Here is a 13,980-nt window from a genome sequence, read left to right as displayed (position 1 = left end):
AGAGCTATGTGAAAAAAACACTCATATCTGTTGACCAAAAACAACCTCTGATCTTTGACCAAATAAATTAACACTGGTTATTTATTAAATTATTTTCCAGATATTGAAAGTGAAATTTATTAAATTATTTTCCAGATATTGAAAGTGACTATTCGATTTAATCCTATCAAAATAATTGTACGTCTCGACACATCGACCCTCCAGATTGTGGCATAAAACTTTCACTTTATTTTAAATATTCGAAGTTATTTGTACATTTGTATACAGAACTTTGTCTTATCAAATTAATAAAAATAAAGTACTAATTATCAAAAGATTCTCTTTCTTACCAGGGTCTTACAATGTCCTATTATAGAAACTTGTAGCAACCTAGAGTAGAGAATCAAACTGATCTAATACCAAAAGGAAAAGAATATAGATTGCATGAGATCTAGGCTAGGAATCATGTTTATGCCAGCAAACAAGCATAGCCACACACCTTCTCATGATGTAAAACCTTCCCTTCTGTTCTTTGGCTATGCTACTGTACTTTTGGGTAATGGAAGATGATGATCCTTTCTCTTTCTTCGAGGTGCTTCTTGAGATGGAAGAGGAAGAAGATGGCACTGAACATTTGGTGGATGAGCTCCGTACTAATGCGGGAGCCTTTGTTGAGGAAGCACTCGTTGAGAAGCTTCTAGAGAACTTGGATTTAGAGGAACTAGAAGATGAGCAGGAAGCAGATGATGCATCCTTTTTCGACAGCTTCCACTTCTCGCTCATTTCCGTGTTGCAAGAAGAACGGAATATGTAGAGGGAAAGAGAGAGCTTCTGACTTAGGTGAAGGCCGGTCTCTGTTAATTATTTATTGTTTTTATTTGATTATGAGTTTGTAGTGATTGAGTTAAATAGAGAGAGGGGATGAAAAAGAAAAATGGAGAGAGAGAGAGAGAGAGTGATCTAGAGGGAGCTGGGAGAAGAGAGCTGCTTATATTATATATAGATTGAGAGTGTTTCCAAAATGAAACGAAATAAATGGACAAAAATTGAAATGTTGAAGAAAATAGAATGAAGTAATGAACTGGAATACTGAATTAAATGATACCGGTTTCTGTAATGTGCATCTTATTTATACCATGACCTAGTGTAACTCCTTGACACATATTTAGCCAATTAAAATTTTTATTTTATATGAATGAATCATGTAGGATAGTTTATTAAGTTAAGCTTTAACAAGAAAAGTTAGGTTTTATCTGCTTCGTAACTTTTAGTTTTTCAGTCTTTCTATTTCATATGGATGAGCTTTTGACTTAATTTCACATGTTCAATTCTATTTAAATTTCTTAATTGATAAGTTGATACGTTTAGTTCGAAGAGTTTTTGCTTTGTAGGCTCCACATTTTCAAAATGACATAAAGCTTCATAATTCATATACTAATATGAATCATTCTGTATGGTTGGAAAAAGAAGACAAGAAAACAAAGACCTTGTGTATGTAATCAAGCGTCACGTGAGGCGGTGAGAGAGAGAGAGAGAAGCACGATAAGTATGTCCGTACAATGTGTTTATTGGTCTATAACTGAAAGTCTATTTATGCTAATAAAACTGGCATGGTGTGACGTAAATCATAAGAAAATTTGTAAAAGTAAGACCACTATTTCTGAAAGCTTCCACGGAATTCAAAATAGCTTTGTGGAATCACACCTACGGCTATGTAGACATATATGGGTCAATGACGAGGATCCAACAGAAAGAATATTCTTGACGAGCGATTTAAGCATTCCCGCTTGAACATCGTGCATATATTGAATATTTATAGAATTACTTCTAAATGATGCCACTAACAAGATTTAAAGACTTGAAAGGTTTATAAGAAAGAATTTTCTAGAACATGTTATTATTATTCTTTCTTTGTTATATATACTGTTTGATGTTAAAAAAGAGAGACACTGTTTTCAAATTTTGTCTACAAACTTCTAAGTTCTAGGCGGGGTCCTGTCTCTCGAGTTGTATGATGAATCGGTGGTCGACAATTATAAAGAGTTTTTCAAAACGGCAACATTAACTTTTATGAAAATATAATTTGGGAGTATTTGGAGCGAAAGGGGGCAAAGAGGGACGGGAAGAAAAGTGTATCTTACGATAATTATTTTTGAAATCGGGACCAAGAGTAGACAGCTTTGGGCCTAAATAATATTCCACATGTTTTTCACCTCTGTTTTCAAAACAGCCTGGGTTTCCTGAAAACAACTCATTCAACTAACCACAGTATATTAACATTATGTGTAGTACGTACTTACTAGTTTCTACCATTTTCATATTCTCATGTTACAGTCTCGTTGTTAAGAGGAATATCATGAGTTAAGAGGTTAACTACAAAATGCAAAAAACTAAACAATTATATTTATGTACCTTAACTATATATTGCCTAATCATATTAACAATATACCACCCCACTGGTTCATGGATAATATGACTAGTCAATTATCTCTGCCAAGTTAAAGTAGCTTGAACTACTTTCTTTGCTTAGTAGGAACATTAACTACCTTACAGATAGTTTGCCTTATTATGTGATAATCAGACATAATAATAACTTGACATTAGCTTATACAGTAAGTGTCCAGTATCCAACACAATAAATATATTACCAAGTCTGGCAAGAAAAGAAAACACTAGAATATTTTCAGGACAAAACAAGAAATACTTGCAACATTCGATATTCCAAGTTCGTTGAAAGCCTGTGGTAGCACCTATCCTTCTTATAAGTTTGGAAGTCTTGACGTTCAGAATTGTTTTCTAATAACCCGTACGTGTTCATTAGCCATGCTTAAGATGCATTAGCGTGAGATATTTTCTTTTGCTTGCATGTAATAAGACATGGAAATTGAAAAAGTTTGGACTTTGTGATACTAAGTTTTACCCTTTTAGATAAATAACCCTAGAACAAACTTTAAACTCCAAAGACCTTGAAGTTCCCTGGGTTAAAAGGGTCTTCAGCTTTAATTTTTACATACGGGTCAAATAGATGAAAGAATCAAACTCGGATAAAAGAAGATGATCATGCTATGATCTTGATGATCATATTCATATACCTCCGTAGTTAAGAGACAAATTGTTGCATACTTTCCATCGTTGAAAGCGTGACACTAAATATATGAACAAGATGAAGAAAGAGACATTGGAACTTGGAACATCCTCGTGATATATTCAAGACTAGCCGGTAGCCAGAACTATAGGACTCCTAATATACCCTCCCTCGCGTAACTAATGCCATATAATTTTTAGCAAAAAAAAAAAAAAAAAAAAAACTAATGCCATATAACCACATAACATTCCATATATGCACAGATAAAAGTCATGGTACTACAGTGGTCAGCAGTAACACAAAGACCATCTATATACAACAAAAAAAAGAAGAAGATAGTGAGTCCACCCAACATAAAACAAACAAAAATAAAAGGAAAAAACATCAAAACACAGCGGTTCAACACAAATCAAGATCCTTCATTAATATACATCGCACAAGCCTAGGGTTCACATGACGTGCGTGTGTACCCCGTTTACAAAAAAACTTCAATCCATCACGGGACAATATATATTTAGTCAAAAGAGCATTAACAGTCTAAACGCAGCCTTCTTGCTTCCTGGAGGCTGCAACCGCCGAAAAGAACAGTTCTAACTCCGGAGGCTGAAAGTAACCGTTCTTCGGTGTTTCCCTCTTCTTTCCAAAATGTATCGATCTCTTCCTTCTCACCGGTGGCGGACACGGCGGACATACTGGTATCCTGCATTCCTCACGTGTAGGCGTCTTGCATCCAACGTGACAATCATCATCAACGGCCTCCGTCTCTCCGCCGTAGCAGCTAAACCCGTTATCCATTTCTGCCTTCTCTTCTACTAACTCATCTTGCTTAGGAGTCTTAATTGCTTCTTTTATGTACTCAATTAGCTTTTAGGTGTGACGTAGCTTTGTTCTCGAAGTTGCCAGGAGTTGTATTGTACTTGTGGTGTAGAAACTGACACGTGATGGAACATACTTGCTACGTGTCAAAGCATAGGTGATCTCAGGTGGAAAAGTTGCCACACACACACCTTGACTTAGAAAAAGGGCCTTATAATGTGGGTTCTTAGTTTAATATAGGCCCAATATGTTATTTATTAAAAGGGGCTTAATCACCGTGATGGAGCTCCACCGCTTGAGCCACGGGTGGCTCCGACATAGACAACCAAAGGGGTAACTCATTGTAAAGTTTATCGAAAGTTAACAAATAACAAAACACAATAGTATATGAACTTTATGGGTGCACGGGCACCCTTAACCACCAACGTGGCTTCGCCCCTGGTATATATCTTCATGCTGGTGATGGAGAGAGATTGTTCTTTGTGGGACTATAACCTTTGATGAATGAGTGATGACTAACGAAAAACTTTAAGACAAAGAAGGAAAAAAAACTATTACATGGTGACATTGAGGTCTTTAGTTCAGGTAGTTCGGTTCAACATGAATTTTATCTAATTAACCCAAAATGAAGTTTGATTCAGTATTCAGTTACGACAGATTTTGCAAATTCTACCAAATTTCTAGATTTTTTTTCAGTTTTGTTAAATTTTGGATTAATTCGAATGAATTAGTTTGTTTATTTAAATTCAAAATTTGGCATGATATATTCGAAGTAACTGATTATCAAACCGAAAACCAATTTTTTTTTTCAAAAAACCTACCAAATTCGAACCGAAATAACTGAAAATTTCAAAATTCCAGGCCTAGTGACATTCGAGCCTTATGCAACACAACTTTATAAACAAACAAGACATTCTATAAAGTTAGTTTTCCATTATTTATGCAACATAATATTGCGTGAACATAGAGTACACTCTCTCCTCTCTCTTACCCTATACTCTCTTACACACGCTATGTCACAAAACATATAACAATAGCAACCCTAATTCTCAACACCAAATCCAACCCTACATAAAACCCAAACCCAGCTACTTGGGACACAAGAAAAAAAACATTCTATCAAGAAGAAGAAGGAACCCAAACAGAAGAAGCATACACAATCCTACCTTTCCACCCCTGAAGCAACCAGTTCCCATTCTGATCAATATCGAAATTCTTATCATACCCGTTCTCAATCTTCAGCTTCAGATTCTGCATCAGCTCCTTCTCAAGCGGAAGCTGCTTAAACCCAGCTCGTATCACCCTCGCCTGCCACTGCTTATAACTCTCAGGCCTCTCAACTCTCTCCGTCCCTTCGCAAGCCACAACGTTCATGATCTCCCTCCCGTAAAACTCCTTCTCAAACATCAGCCTCATCTCGTCCTCCCTCGCCAGCTTCGAGTCACACATATCAAACAGCGCCGAGTAATGAAACAAAGCTTCTCTGAACCTAGTCACAAAGAACGGCGCGTTGTAGGAGCCGCTTAAGACCGCTTGGATGAAGACGCTCGGGTTCGCTTTCCTTATCAGCTTCAAAACCGCGTCTCTAGGGCTGTTGACAACAACGGTCTCGTCCAAAAGGTTCTTGAAACGGAAGAGAGAGTTCACAACTACAAACTCTCCTTGCTCGATCTTCAAGTCTTCTACTCTTATCGTTTCCCACTTCTGAGCTATCGCGTTGTACTCAAATGGGACCTTGTAACGCTGACAGTACCTAGCCAACCGATGGCCCGTCTCGTGAACTCCCTCAGCCGGTCTAAACCCGCGCTGAGGCAGCTCAATCCCAGTGATCCTCAGCTTGGGAGGACCACCAGGTCTGAACGAGAGGCGGTGGATCAGAGCAGGCCACTGAAAGCCATAAGAGATCCCAAAATCCACAATATGGATGGTATCGGCGTTCGCAGTCAAACGCATGATGCTGTGGTTAGCAAATATGATAGCAGCTTTCTTGAACGGGCACACGGAGATGTACGTCTGGTAAGCCTTTAGCATATCAGCTGCAGACGTTTTCTTGGAAGATAAAGCTGTGTAGATCTGTGTGCCGGTCCCAGCTAACCGCGCTTCGAGACTGTTTGCGAAATAATGAGCTAGTCTTTCTGATCCGTTGCCTAGAGGAGAGGAATGCTCACGTATCTGTCTTAGCATCTCGTTTGCAGTTCTACGATCGTCTACTGATACAGCTTGTGCGCAGAGTACCAAGAGAGTTCTCAGATCAGCAGTTTCTTTCTTGGAACCTTTACTACTATTACTATTAGTAGTAGTAGCTGTTGATTTCTTTCCACGAGTCTTTGCTTCTGTTGGAAACTTCTGGTCAGTAATGCATACAGGCTGACCCGTGCCGCCGCATAGCAAGATCTTATCAAACATTTCAGAAAGCTCGGTTTCTTCGACGTAAACAGCTGACTGTTTGTTGCTTCTTTCATCAGCCAAGTCTTCGTCTTCGTCGCGCCAGTGACTTTTCTTCTTCCCGGTTAATCTACTGTTGGAAGGAGGAGGAGGAGGAGGAGGAGGATGCTCTGACTCATCCTTCTTCTCCGTCTTAACAAAGACTTCAGAGGTGTTCTTTGGGACGTAGCTGTCCACGTCTATGAAGAGCTGACTAGATTTGGGAAGGAACTTACTCGCTTCATCAACTCCTCTTTTGAACTGCATAGCCAGTTCATTGTCTTTGAACATACTCGACCCGAAAGAAGCAGTATTACCACCACTGTTGACACTGGTGGACCTAGAAGTGGACTGGAACACAAAGTTACTAGGGAAGGGTGTCTGTAACCAAGAAGGTCTATTATTATTCTCCAAACCATCAAGGCTCCAGTGTGAATCAGAGGAAGTAGTGGTGCTTGCGTAGTCACTAAAACCACCACCACTTGGGAAAGAACCATCAGGGCTATCTTCAGCTAACTTCTCAGGGTAAGAAGCTCCATGTTCCACTGAAGAAGGGTACTGTTCACCAAGGGCTTCGTAGAGAGATTTCTCAGCGGCTTGAAGAGCCAAAGCGTCATGAAACATACAAGGCTTCTCTTCCATGTCTTCCTCCATAAGCACCTGGCTTATGTACTTGAGAACAGAGTCAGAGAACTCAGAGTCATCAGATGGAGATGCCAAGCGATCTCCTGATGCAGCAGCAACGTTCTTCTGAGGATAAGTCTCTGGAGGAGGAGCAGAGGAATGATCGAAAGAGACGAAATTTAAGAGAGGGTCATCTAGGTAGAACCCATCAGATGAATCTACGGTTTGGTTTGAGGCAGGCAAATTATCAAACTCGCTAGTGAAATCAAACCCATCTAAGGATCCACCTGAATAAGAACCCATGGATCCACAAACCCAAAAAAAATCTCCAGAAAGATCAACTAAAGGTGGAGACTTTATGTTCCTGATCAAATCATAACAAAAAACAGAGCAGTGAACAGAGGAGAATAATAAATAACAAAACAAAGAAAGATTAGAGAGAAGTTATCAGCATACATACCTCTTTGTGGGTTTAGGTGACCAAAGGAAGAAGAAGAAGAAGCTTGAGCTAGGGGAAAAGGTTTGGACTTTAGAGAGAGAATGAAGAGAGTGGAGGAGCAAATGAAAGATAAGAAGAAGCAGTGATGTGAGATTAATTGTTTTTACTGTAAAGAAGATATTATAAATTAATTAATTAAATAATGAGAGGATAATAATAAAATAATATGCCCTTTTTGATTTTTCTTTGTCTGACGGCAATCAGTCGATTCACGAAATTTCCTCATGTCTGAATGAGAATCTTTCCGTATCCAGACAACAATTTTCACTGTTTTATTGTTTTTACTTTTGACTAAACAAAACAAATAATCTATTTTTTTACAGTGACGACCATGATTTTATCATTTAACATTTAACTTTGGATGGATGCGCTCTATTGAGACGTATACTTTCTATTCCCATTGGGTTAATCCTAGCCACATGAAAACAAATCGATCCAAAAGGATTTAACTCAATGGTGTGGACTTTTCATAAAGATGTGGAGTTGTGAAAATGACATCTCCAATTATTTCTCTCCATTCATCGACGATGAGATGAGATCCCTAAAGAATCTTCCATCATGTTCTCTCTTTGATTTTGCGTCTAAAAAGTGTGTGCTAGCCATCGGAAAATGCCAAAGCGAAATCATTATTGGTGCATATATTATGTTCTATTTCCTCGTATAAACTCTTTAACCTTTTGTTCTTGTCGTGGAATCTTTGCTTCTATAGCTATCCCAGCCATGTGTATTGAGACTACTCGATGGTTTTGCATTATATCACAAGAACTTTTCTGTATGTTTTGTTATCAACTCCAACACATTCATTCTCAATGATGCTTGCTTGTACACATTTTTATCTCAACCACCCTATTGATTTTTTGGGTTAAACCATATACGTTTTACTAGGAAAACAAAAAAAAAAACTAGTACAAATCACGAAGCTACATGTCTATCTTGGTCCACATGTCTATGAAACGTAACAAATGAAGTTTATATTGTATTATCTCATCAACATATTCCACTTTCTTCACATGCAAATTTAGACAACTTTTGATGCTATACGACGGATGTGTTGATAAAATCCATAAACTTGAATAGTATGTAAGACACGATTCCTTGGATAAAGTATCTCAATGATCTAATATAATTTGTAAGTCAACAAAAGGAGTAAACATGTTATTATATAACCAAGCACTGTGACAATTACACAAAGATTTCACATATCTTCATCTCTATTATCTTCTCTTCACCACCTTCCATTCCTCTTTTTTTTCTTATACAATGATTCTTTTCAGATACATGACATAACAAAAGAAATAAACAAATAATTAAGTATATATGAAAGAAGAAAAAAATCTGATTCATACGTCCACTTTCACGCCGTGAAGATGACATTTTCCCCCGGTCTATAGACCAAGACTGGTCTCAAGATTCTGAGGTCCCTCTAGCAACTGCTGTTTCCCCTGTTGCTGGGACCAGTAGGCATGAGCCATTAGTACCCGGTCCAAGAGCTCCTGTGGAACTGGCTCACCTCTCCTTTGTTGCGGTGATATTCTCGCTGTGTGCACCAGCGTCTTCCATTTGTCCTATCATTCACATCAAAAGCAAAAGATGATTACTTCTTACACAAGCAAAAACATACCTCATTTACAGTCTGAGCTATAAAAGGAAATATATTTTTTTTAACCTTCAAATCAACATAAGTCCGGTGCTTTGCATTATCAAAAGCTCTCAGCTTTACATCACGCCACCTGCCGATAAATAGAGCTATATTTGGACCAATTCTTGATGGAAATCAAGACTTTTAATTTGGTGTAACATTAACAAATTAGTTACCTTCCGGTCCCAAGTCTTTCCACAGCTTGAACAAGCGCCTCTACTTCTGCAACAGAGAAAGGTCGACGTATTCTACGCTGTGCCACCTCAGATCGCTTAGGTTTCCGAGGTGGGACTACGTTTAAAGCCTGAGCATGCAGAGGAGGAGAGACAGGAATCAAGGCTCTGGAGTAGACGGGTTTAGCCCTAAATGGTGAAGAGGGTTTGGAGTCAAGGTCACTTTCAACAGAGTCACTTGGTTTAGCATGTTTCCCTAGTGATGGGAGACACCTAATGGACAAACAAACACATTATCACACCAAAGATATAAGAAGCAAACATTTATCTTTGGAGTAAGACTGACCTAGTTATAGTGTGAGGTACGTAACACGGACGCATATAATCAGAATCTTTAGGAGAAAGTGGTTTTGTGGATTGTGGAGGATTGGTCTCAAGACAAAAGCTTAAAGTATCTGAAAGAGTGTCTAGAGAGATTCCTGTCTGAAGAAGCATTTTATTGTCGTCTCTAACCTTTTTCCCATGAACAAGAACACCTATGCGTAATCCACCTTCAAGTATAGTGGTTACGGCTTCCAAGACTGTCCTCTAGCAAAGAGAAGCAACGTCTCATTATTATCCAAATATATGAATGACTTCCAGAAAATTCTATGAAAAAAAAAAACAAACCTTAAGGGAACCAATAGTAGCAGTCTCTGGAACTTCAATGGAAAGTTCAGGAACCCTAAATGACTTGATTCCAAGTTTCACTAAGCACATCAAACAAAAATGAACAAAGTCAATACAAAAACACTAAGTGATGACAAAAAACCTTAATAAAGAAAAGATACCATGAGAATCTCTTGATTGTAAAGCTGGCTGCTTCTGACAAGCTATGGTTGACAGAAAAGCTGTAAAAACAAAGCTCAAAGTTAATTATCATTATCATGTGTATTTAACATTTTACCAAAAAAGAAGAAGTTAATTATCATGATTGTAGTTTTGCGGTTGAAGCTTAAATGACTAGCTTCTGATTATACCCTTTCGAGGTGAACCAGAAAGACCTTCATTTCTAACTGTTTCTTCTGACTGTGAGGCTGTATAACCATCAAAGTATCTTCTTTTCTTGATTGGATACTTCTTCTCTGATCTTAAGCTTTTGAAACAATGTTTCTTGCTGTAATAACCAGGCTTCAAGTCCAAGTCTAAACATCGTCATAAATAACTCAAAAGTTAACAAAAACATAGATAAAAGAACATATGACAAGCCCACAAGTGTGTCCACATGCTTACCTGAGCCAGCTACCATTGTATCTTTCTGATTTGAAGAGACTTTACAATACTTTGAAGACATAACTTTCTTTACTCTTCCATCTCCTACACGCAGTGTTGACCTAAATGATTTTGTTGCGTAACGGGCTGAGAAGTTTTCTCCATCATTATTTTCCATACCATTGAGTGAATTATCTATATGATGCTTATCCTTGTTCCTTGATAACTCTGGTTCACAGTTTAGCCTCTCAAGCATTGGTTTCTTTCCATTACTATCTGACCTAAAACAATCACCATTGTGGATCTTGGCTTCTTCATACGCTAATTCTTGAGTTCCAAGCTTCTCCGAGGAATATTCATAAGTTATACCAGAGGTAGATCCAAAAAGGAAATCTTTATTAGGGTTTGGAGATCTATTGAAGCTTTCCATTTCATGAGCTTTTGGAAGGATCTCAGAGACAAAGAAACTCCTCTCAGCGTTATTATCATGATGATGATCACAATGAGTCTCTCCCACCACCATTTGATCGCCTGATTCTTTCTTACCCCCACACTGATCTTCATTATTATCTCCCGAGGCGTTGTTACTTGAGGAAGAAGAAACCCCACCACTTTCAAGAAGTAGTTTTCCAGCTACTGCTGCCAACAAATCGAAGGACGATGATATTTGATTGTTTTCGCTTTTCTTCTTGAAAGCACTCTTCTAGCAAAACCCACAAACACAAACAGACAAATCATTGTTAAAATTAAAACCTAAAGCTTGTGGAACACGCTAAGTATAAGAATCTATTTACTCTTGGGGATCTTGCAGCTCGAGGTGTGGGAGGCACCTCATAGCCATTGAATCCATAATCTAGTCTCGTTTGCAACACCATGATTATAAGAACATTTCTCTTTTTTGTTTTTTTTTTTAAAACCTCTTTGTGTGGAAGCAAACAAAAGTACTGGATGTGATAAGGGTTTAAACCCATGGTCTTATACCTGTAAGACAGGACGCGTCTGAAGAGCGAATAACCGGCTAAAACCAGTAAACCTCAACCCTGAAGACCTGTTCTTCTTCTCTTTCTTGGGTGACCCATCACTGTCTCACGAACTTCCACAAGATTCTGACACATGGAGTCTCTGTCGGATCGTGCGCGTTTTTTAACCACACGCAAACTTCGACAATAACGTTGAGTCACAAAGCCATGTAAGTTTTTTTTTAGTCCAAGCCATGGCATTCTTTTTTTTTATTGTCTTTTTCAGTTATTTTCTATTTTATTAGAGTACATTTCATAATTTTGTTCATAGTAGTTTTGAAGTATCGAAATCCACATACTATATAGTTATTTATTCATTCCATAGTTGACACCCCATCGTATAGGTTTGTAATCAATTTATGACAATTAATATAGGGTTTGTAATAGTTAAGTTACTATGAAGTTTTATAAAGCTCAATCAAGTTTTATATTAAAAAAAAAAGGAAAAACAATATTACATGAAGAATACTTAATTATCAATATCAGAGTTTCCTTTTTTGCTAACTATCAATATAATTGTAGAATATATGATTTTCCCTCTTTTCATCGGTATGAATATATGATTCTTCACTCTTCATCGATAACATAGGCCCAATATTTAGAAGCCAAACCCAAATTAGTTTAGTGAAATCACGAGGGCCCCACTAGATTATGCTACTTAAAGGGGGAATCTCGTAACTGCTTTTGCTCTGTCTTTGATCATTTAGGTCTTGCGCTCCCGACAGCGATGAATCAAGGACAAGAATATCCAAACTGGCTGGAGCTTCCGCCCGAGCTGACGTCATCGATCCTGAACCGTCTCGGCGTGATGGAGATACTGGAAAGCGCGCAGAAAGTGTGTAGATCGTGGCGTCGAATCTGTAAAGAACCCTTGACGTGGAGTAAGATCGACATGCGTAACGTGGGACACATGGGAGGTAGCAGTCACGAGTTGGAGAAGATTTGCCGCCACGCTGTTGAACGTAGCCAGGGCGGGTTGGTTGAGATCGAGATTTGGCACTTCGCTACTCACGATCTCCTCAATTACATCGCCGATAGGTTTCGTCCCTCTCTCCCTTGGTTGCTATGAGTAAAGATTAACATTCTTATTAATTGTAAAATGATTTACAAATTTTGTTTATATAGAAGTCAATAACTAACTAATGAACCGAGTCTAAACCGTAAACGTTAACCAACTATACAATGTGATATGTACACACTAATAGTTGCTAGCAAATCTAGGTTTAGTGAACAGATCTTGGCCGTAAAGGAAGATCATTCTAGCTTGTGAAAGTATGTTTGTTATTGGAGGATATTGTGTTAGTCTTTTAAACAGTATATATGTAGTCTCTTTCAATCTGCTCGATCAATAGACAACATTCGTCTAGGCCCCAAAACTTTTGAAAAAAATTATATAGCTATAATCCACCAAAAATGAAAAAATGAAAAAAAAAATTTATCGAAACTTTAACTATATCGTCTCCAGCCTCCAAAATTTCAGGACCGGCCCGTGTTGAATGACAAGAAACATATTTGTGACTATTAGTTTGTCCTCTGCCCTATCCCTTTTAGAAAAGAAAACATCCACTTGATAGTTGATTATGTTAGTGTTATGCTTAGTGTTATGCTTATGAAGTTATTGGGGTGCTAGGAAAGAGAGTTTTTTTTGTAACTGTGGCTTGCTTCTTGTCCTTTTGATTATGGTTTTCTAACGTTGTATACATAGCTAATTTGCAGTTCAAGTAAGCTGAGAAGCCTTAAACTCGCAATGTGCTATCTAATAGAAAACGAGGGACTTATAGAAGTCATTGCGAAACTTCCTTTGCTTGAAGTCCTCGAGGTTTCTTACTGCTCATTATCAGGAGAGCCTCTGGAACCTATTGTCCCGTCTTCTTGTCCAAATCAGATGACATTGGGGAACAACTGTGATGATGTTGCTCTAGCAATCGCTGAATCGATGCCCGGACTCACCCGCCTCCAGCTTTTCGGGAACAGGTTAACAAACTTCGGTTTAAACGCCATTCTTGACAGGTGTCCTAACCTGGAATATCTTGATCTACGCCAGTGCATCAATGTTGACATTGTTGGGGATATGGAGAGGCGGTGCTACGAGAGGATCAAAGTTTTGAGACGCCCTAATGACCCGGTTGATGACTACCCTTATGGCGTCTCTGATGTCGATGAAATGTCAGAGGAGTATTACGATAATTACTCAGCTGCAAGTGACTATTCTGACACAGGCGAGGACCTGGTTTCTAGATGCTTTGGCTGACCTCTTTTAAGCATGCTCGTTGTTTTGGTGGACTTTGTGTGACACTGTTTAATGTGTGTGTGGTCTTTTGTAGTACTGGCTTTGTGCCTTTGGTCTTTTTACAATATCTAAACTTTATTTTTTTTGGCATCTTACAATATCTAAACTCTAATGAGGTTTCGAATTATATTATTAGTTTCATCGTCCTTTGATTAAGCTTGTTCTGATTAAAACTTAAGCG

At 38.2% G+C, this 13,980-nt stretch overlaps 4 protein-coding genes across 5 annotated transcripts; 1 reads left to right on the top strand and 3 right to left on the bottom strand.

The window, feature by feature from the left end:
- Positions 1–205: 205 nt before the first annotated feature.
- Positions 206–2,626, bottom strand: LOC103836439 (cell wall integrity and stress response component 1-like). Its single transcript, XM_009112693.3, has one exon. The coding sequence runs from the start codon at positions 760–762 to the stop codon at positions 436–438; it is 327 nt and encodes a 108-aa protein (XP_009110941.1). The 5' UTR covers positions 763–2,626; the 3' UTR covers positions 206–435.
- Positions 2,627–4,793: 2,167 nt separating this feature from the next.
- Positions 4,794–7,595, bottom strand: LOC103836438 (scarecrow-like protein 14). The gene is made up of 2 exons (XM_009112692.3): positions 7,389–7,595; positions 4,794–7,292 (listed from the first exon to the last, which is right to left on the bottom strand). The coding sequence occupies exon 2, from the start codon at positions 7,229–7,231 to the stop codon at positions 5,000–5,002; it is 2,232 nt and encodes a 743-aa protein (XP_009110940.1). The 5' UTR covers positions 7,232–7,292; positions 7,389–7,595; the 3' UTR covers positions 4,794–4,999.
- Positions 7,388–11,493, bottom strand: LOC103836437 (telomere repeat-binding protein 5-like). 2 transcript variants are annotated; one of them, XM_009112690.3, is made up of 9 exons: positions 11,285–11,493; positions 10,512–11,193; positions 10,259–10,423; positions 10,070–10,129; positions 9,909–9,988; positions 9,586–9,827; positions 9,243–9,512; positions 9,094–9,157; positions 7,388–8,992 (listed from the first exon to the last, which is right to left on the bottom strand). In XM_009112690.3, exons 1-9 carry the CDS (start codon positions 11,459–11,461, stop codon positions 8,813–8,815), a joined length of 1,920 nt encoding a protein of 639 aa, XP_009110938.2. In that variant the 5' UTR covers positions 11,462–11,493; the 3' UTR covers positions 7,388–8,812. The 2 variants fall into 2 exon arrangements, with proteins under 2 accessions (XP_009110938.2, XP_033132514.1); XM_033276623.1 differs by having other exon boundaries at positions 10,512–11,190.
- Positions 11,494–12,188: 695 nt separating this feature from the next.
- LOC103836436 (putative F-box/LRR-repeat protein 23) lies at positions 12,189–13,928 on the top strand. Its single transcript, XM_009112689.3, has 2 exons — positions 12,189–12,547; positions 13,226–13,928. Exons 1-2 carry the CDS (start codon positions 12,237–12,239, stop codon positions 13,758–13,760), a joined length of 846 nt encoding a protein of 281 aa, XP_009110937.1. The 5' UTR covers positions 12,189–12,236; the 3' UTR covers positions 13,761–13,928.
- The last annotated feature ends 52 nt before the right edge of the window (positions 13,929–13,980 follow it).

This window comes from Brassica rapa, chromosome A08 (genome assembly GCF_000309985.2).
Source record: "Brassica rapa cultivar Chiifu-401-42 chromosome A08, CAAS_Brap_v3.01, whole genome shotgun sequence".
Taxonomy (NCBI): Eukaryota; Viridiplantae; Streptophyta; class Magnoliopsida; order Brassicales; family Brassicaceae; genus Brassica; species Brassica rapa.
Note: the sequence above shows the minus strand (reverse complement) of the source record. Positions and strands in the feature narration are given on the sequence as shown.

Bases quoted from the DNA above. Each gene is read 5' to 3' on its own strand.
- LOC103836437 (XM_009112690.3), bottom strand. From the start codon at position 11,461: ATGGGTTTAAACCCTTATCACATCCAGTACTTTTGTTTGCTTCCACAC. The intron at 10,424-10,511 runs GTAAGCATGTGG...GACGATGTTTAG, and splicing joins TACAATGGTAGCTGGCTCAG to ACTTGGACTTGAAGCCTGGT. The intron at 9,513-9,585 runs GTCAGTCTTACT...TTTGTCCATTAG, and splicing joins GTACCTCACACTATAACTAG to GTGTCTCCCATCACTAGGGA.
- LOC103836436 (XM_009112689.3), top strand. From the start codon at position 12,237: ATGAATCAAGGACAAGAATATCCAAACTGGCTGGAGCTTCCGCCCGAG. The intron at 12,548-13,225 runs GTTTCGTCCCTC...GCTAATTTGCAG, and splicing joins CTCAATTACATCGCCGATAG to TTCAAGTAAGCTGAGAAGCC.
- LOC103836439 (XM_009112693.3), bottom strand. From the start codon at position 762: ATGAGCGAGAAGTGGAAGCTGTCGAAAAAGGATGCATCATCTGCTTCC.
- LOC103836438 (XM_009112692.3), bottom strand. From the start codon at position 7,231: ATGGGTTCTTATTCAGGTGGATCCTTAGATGGGTTTGATTTCACTAGC.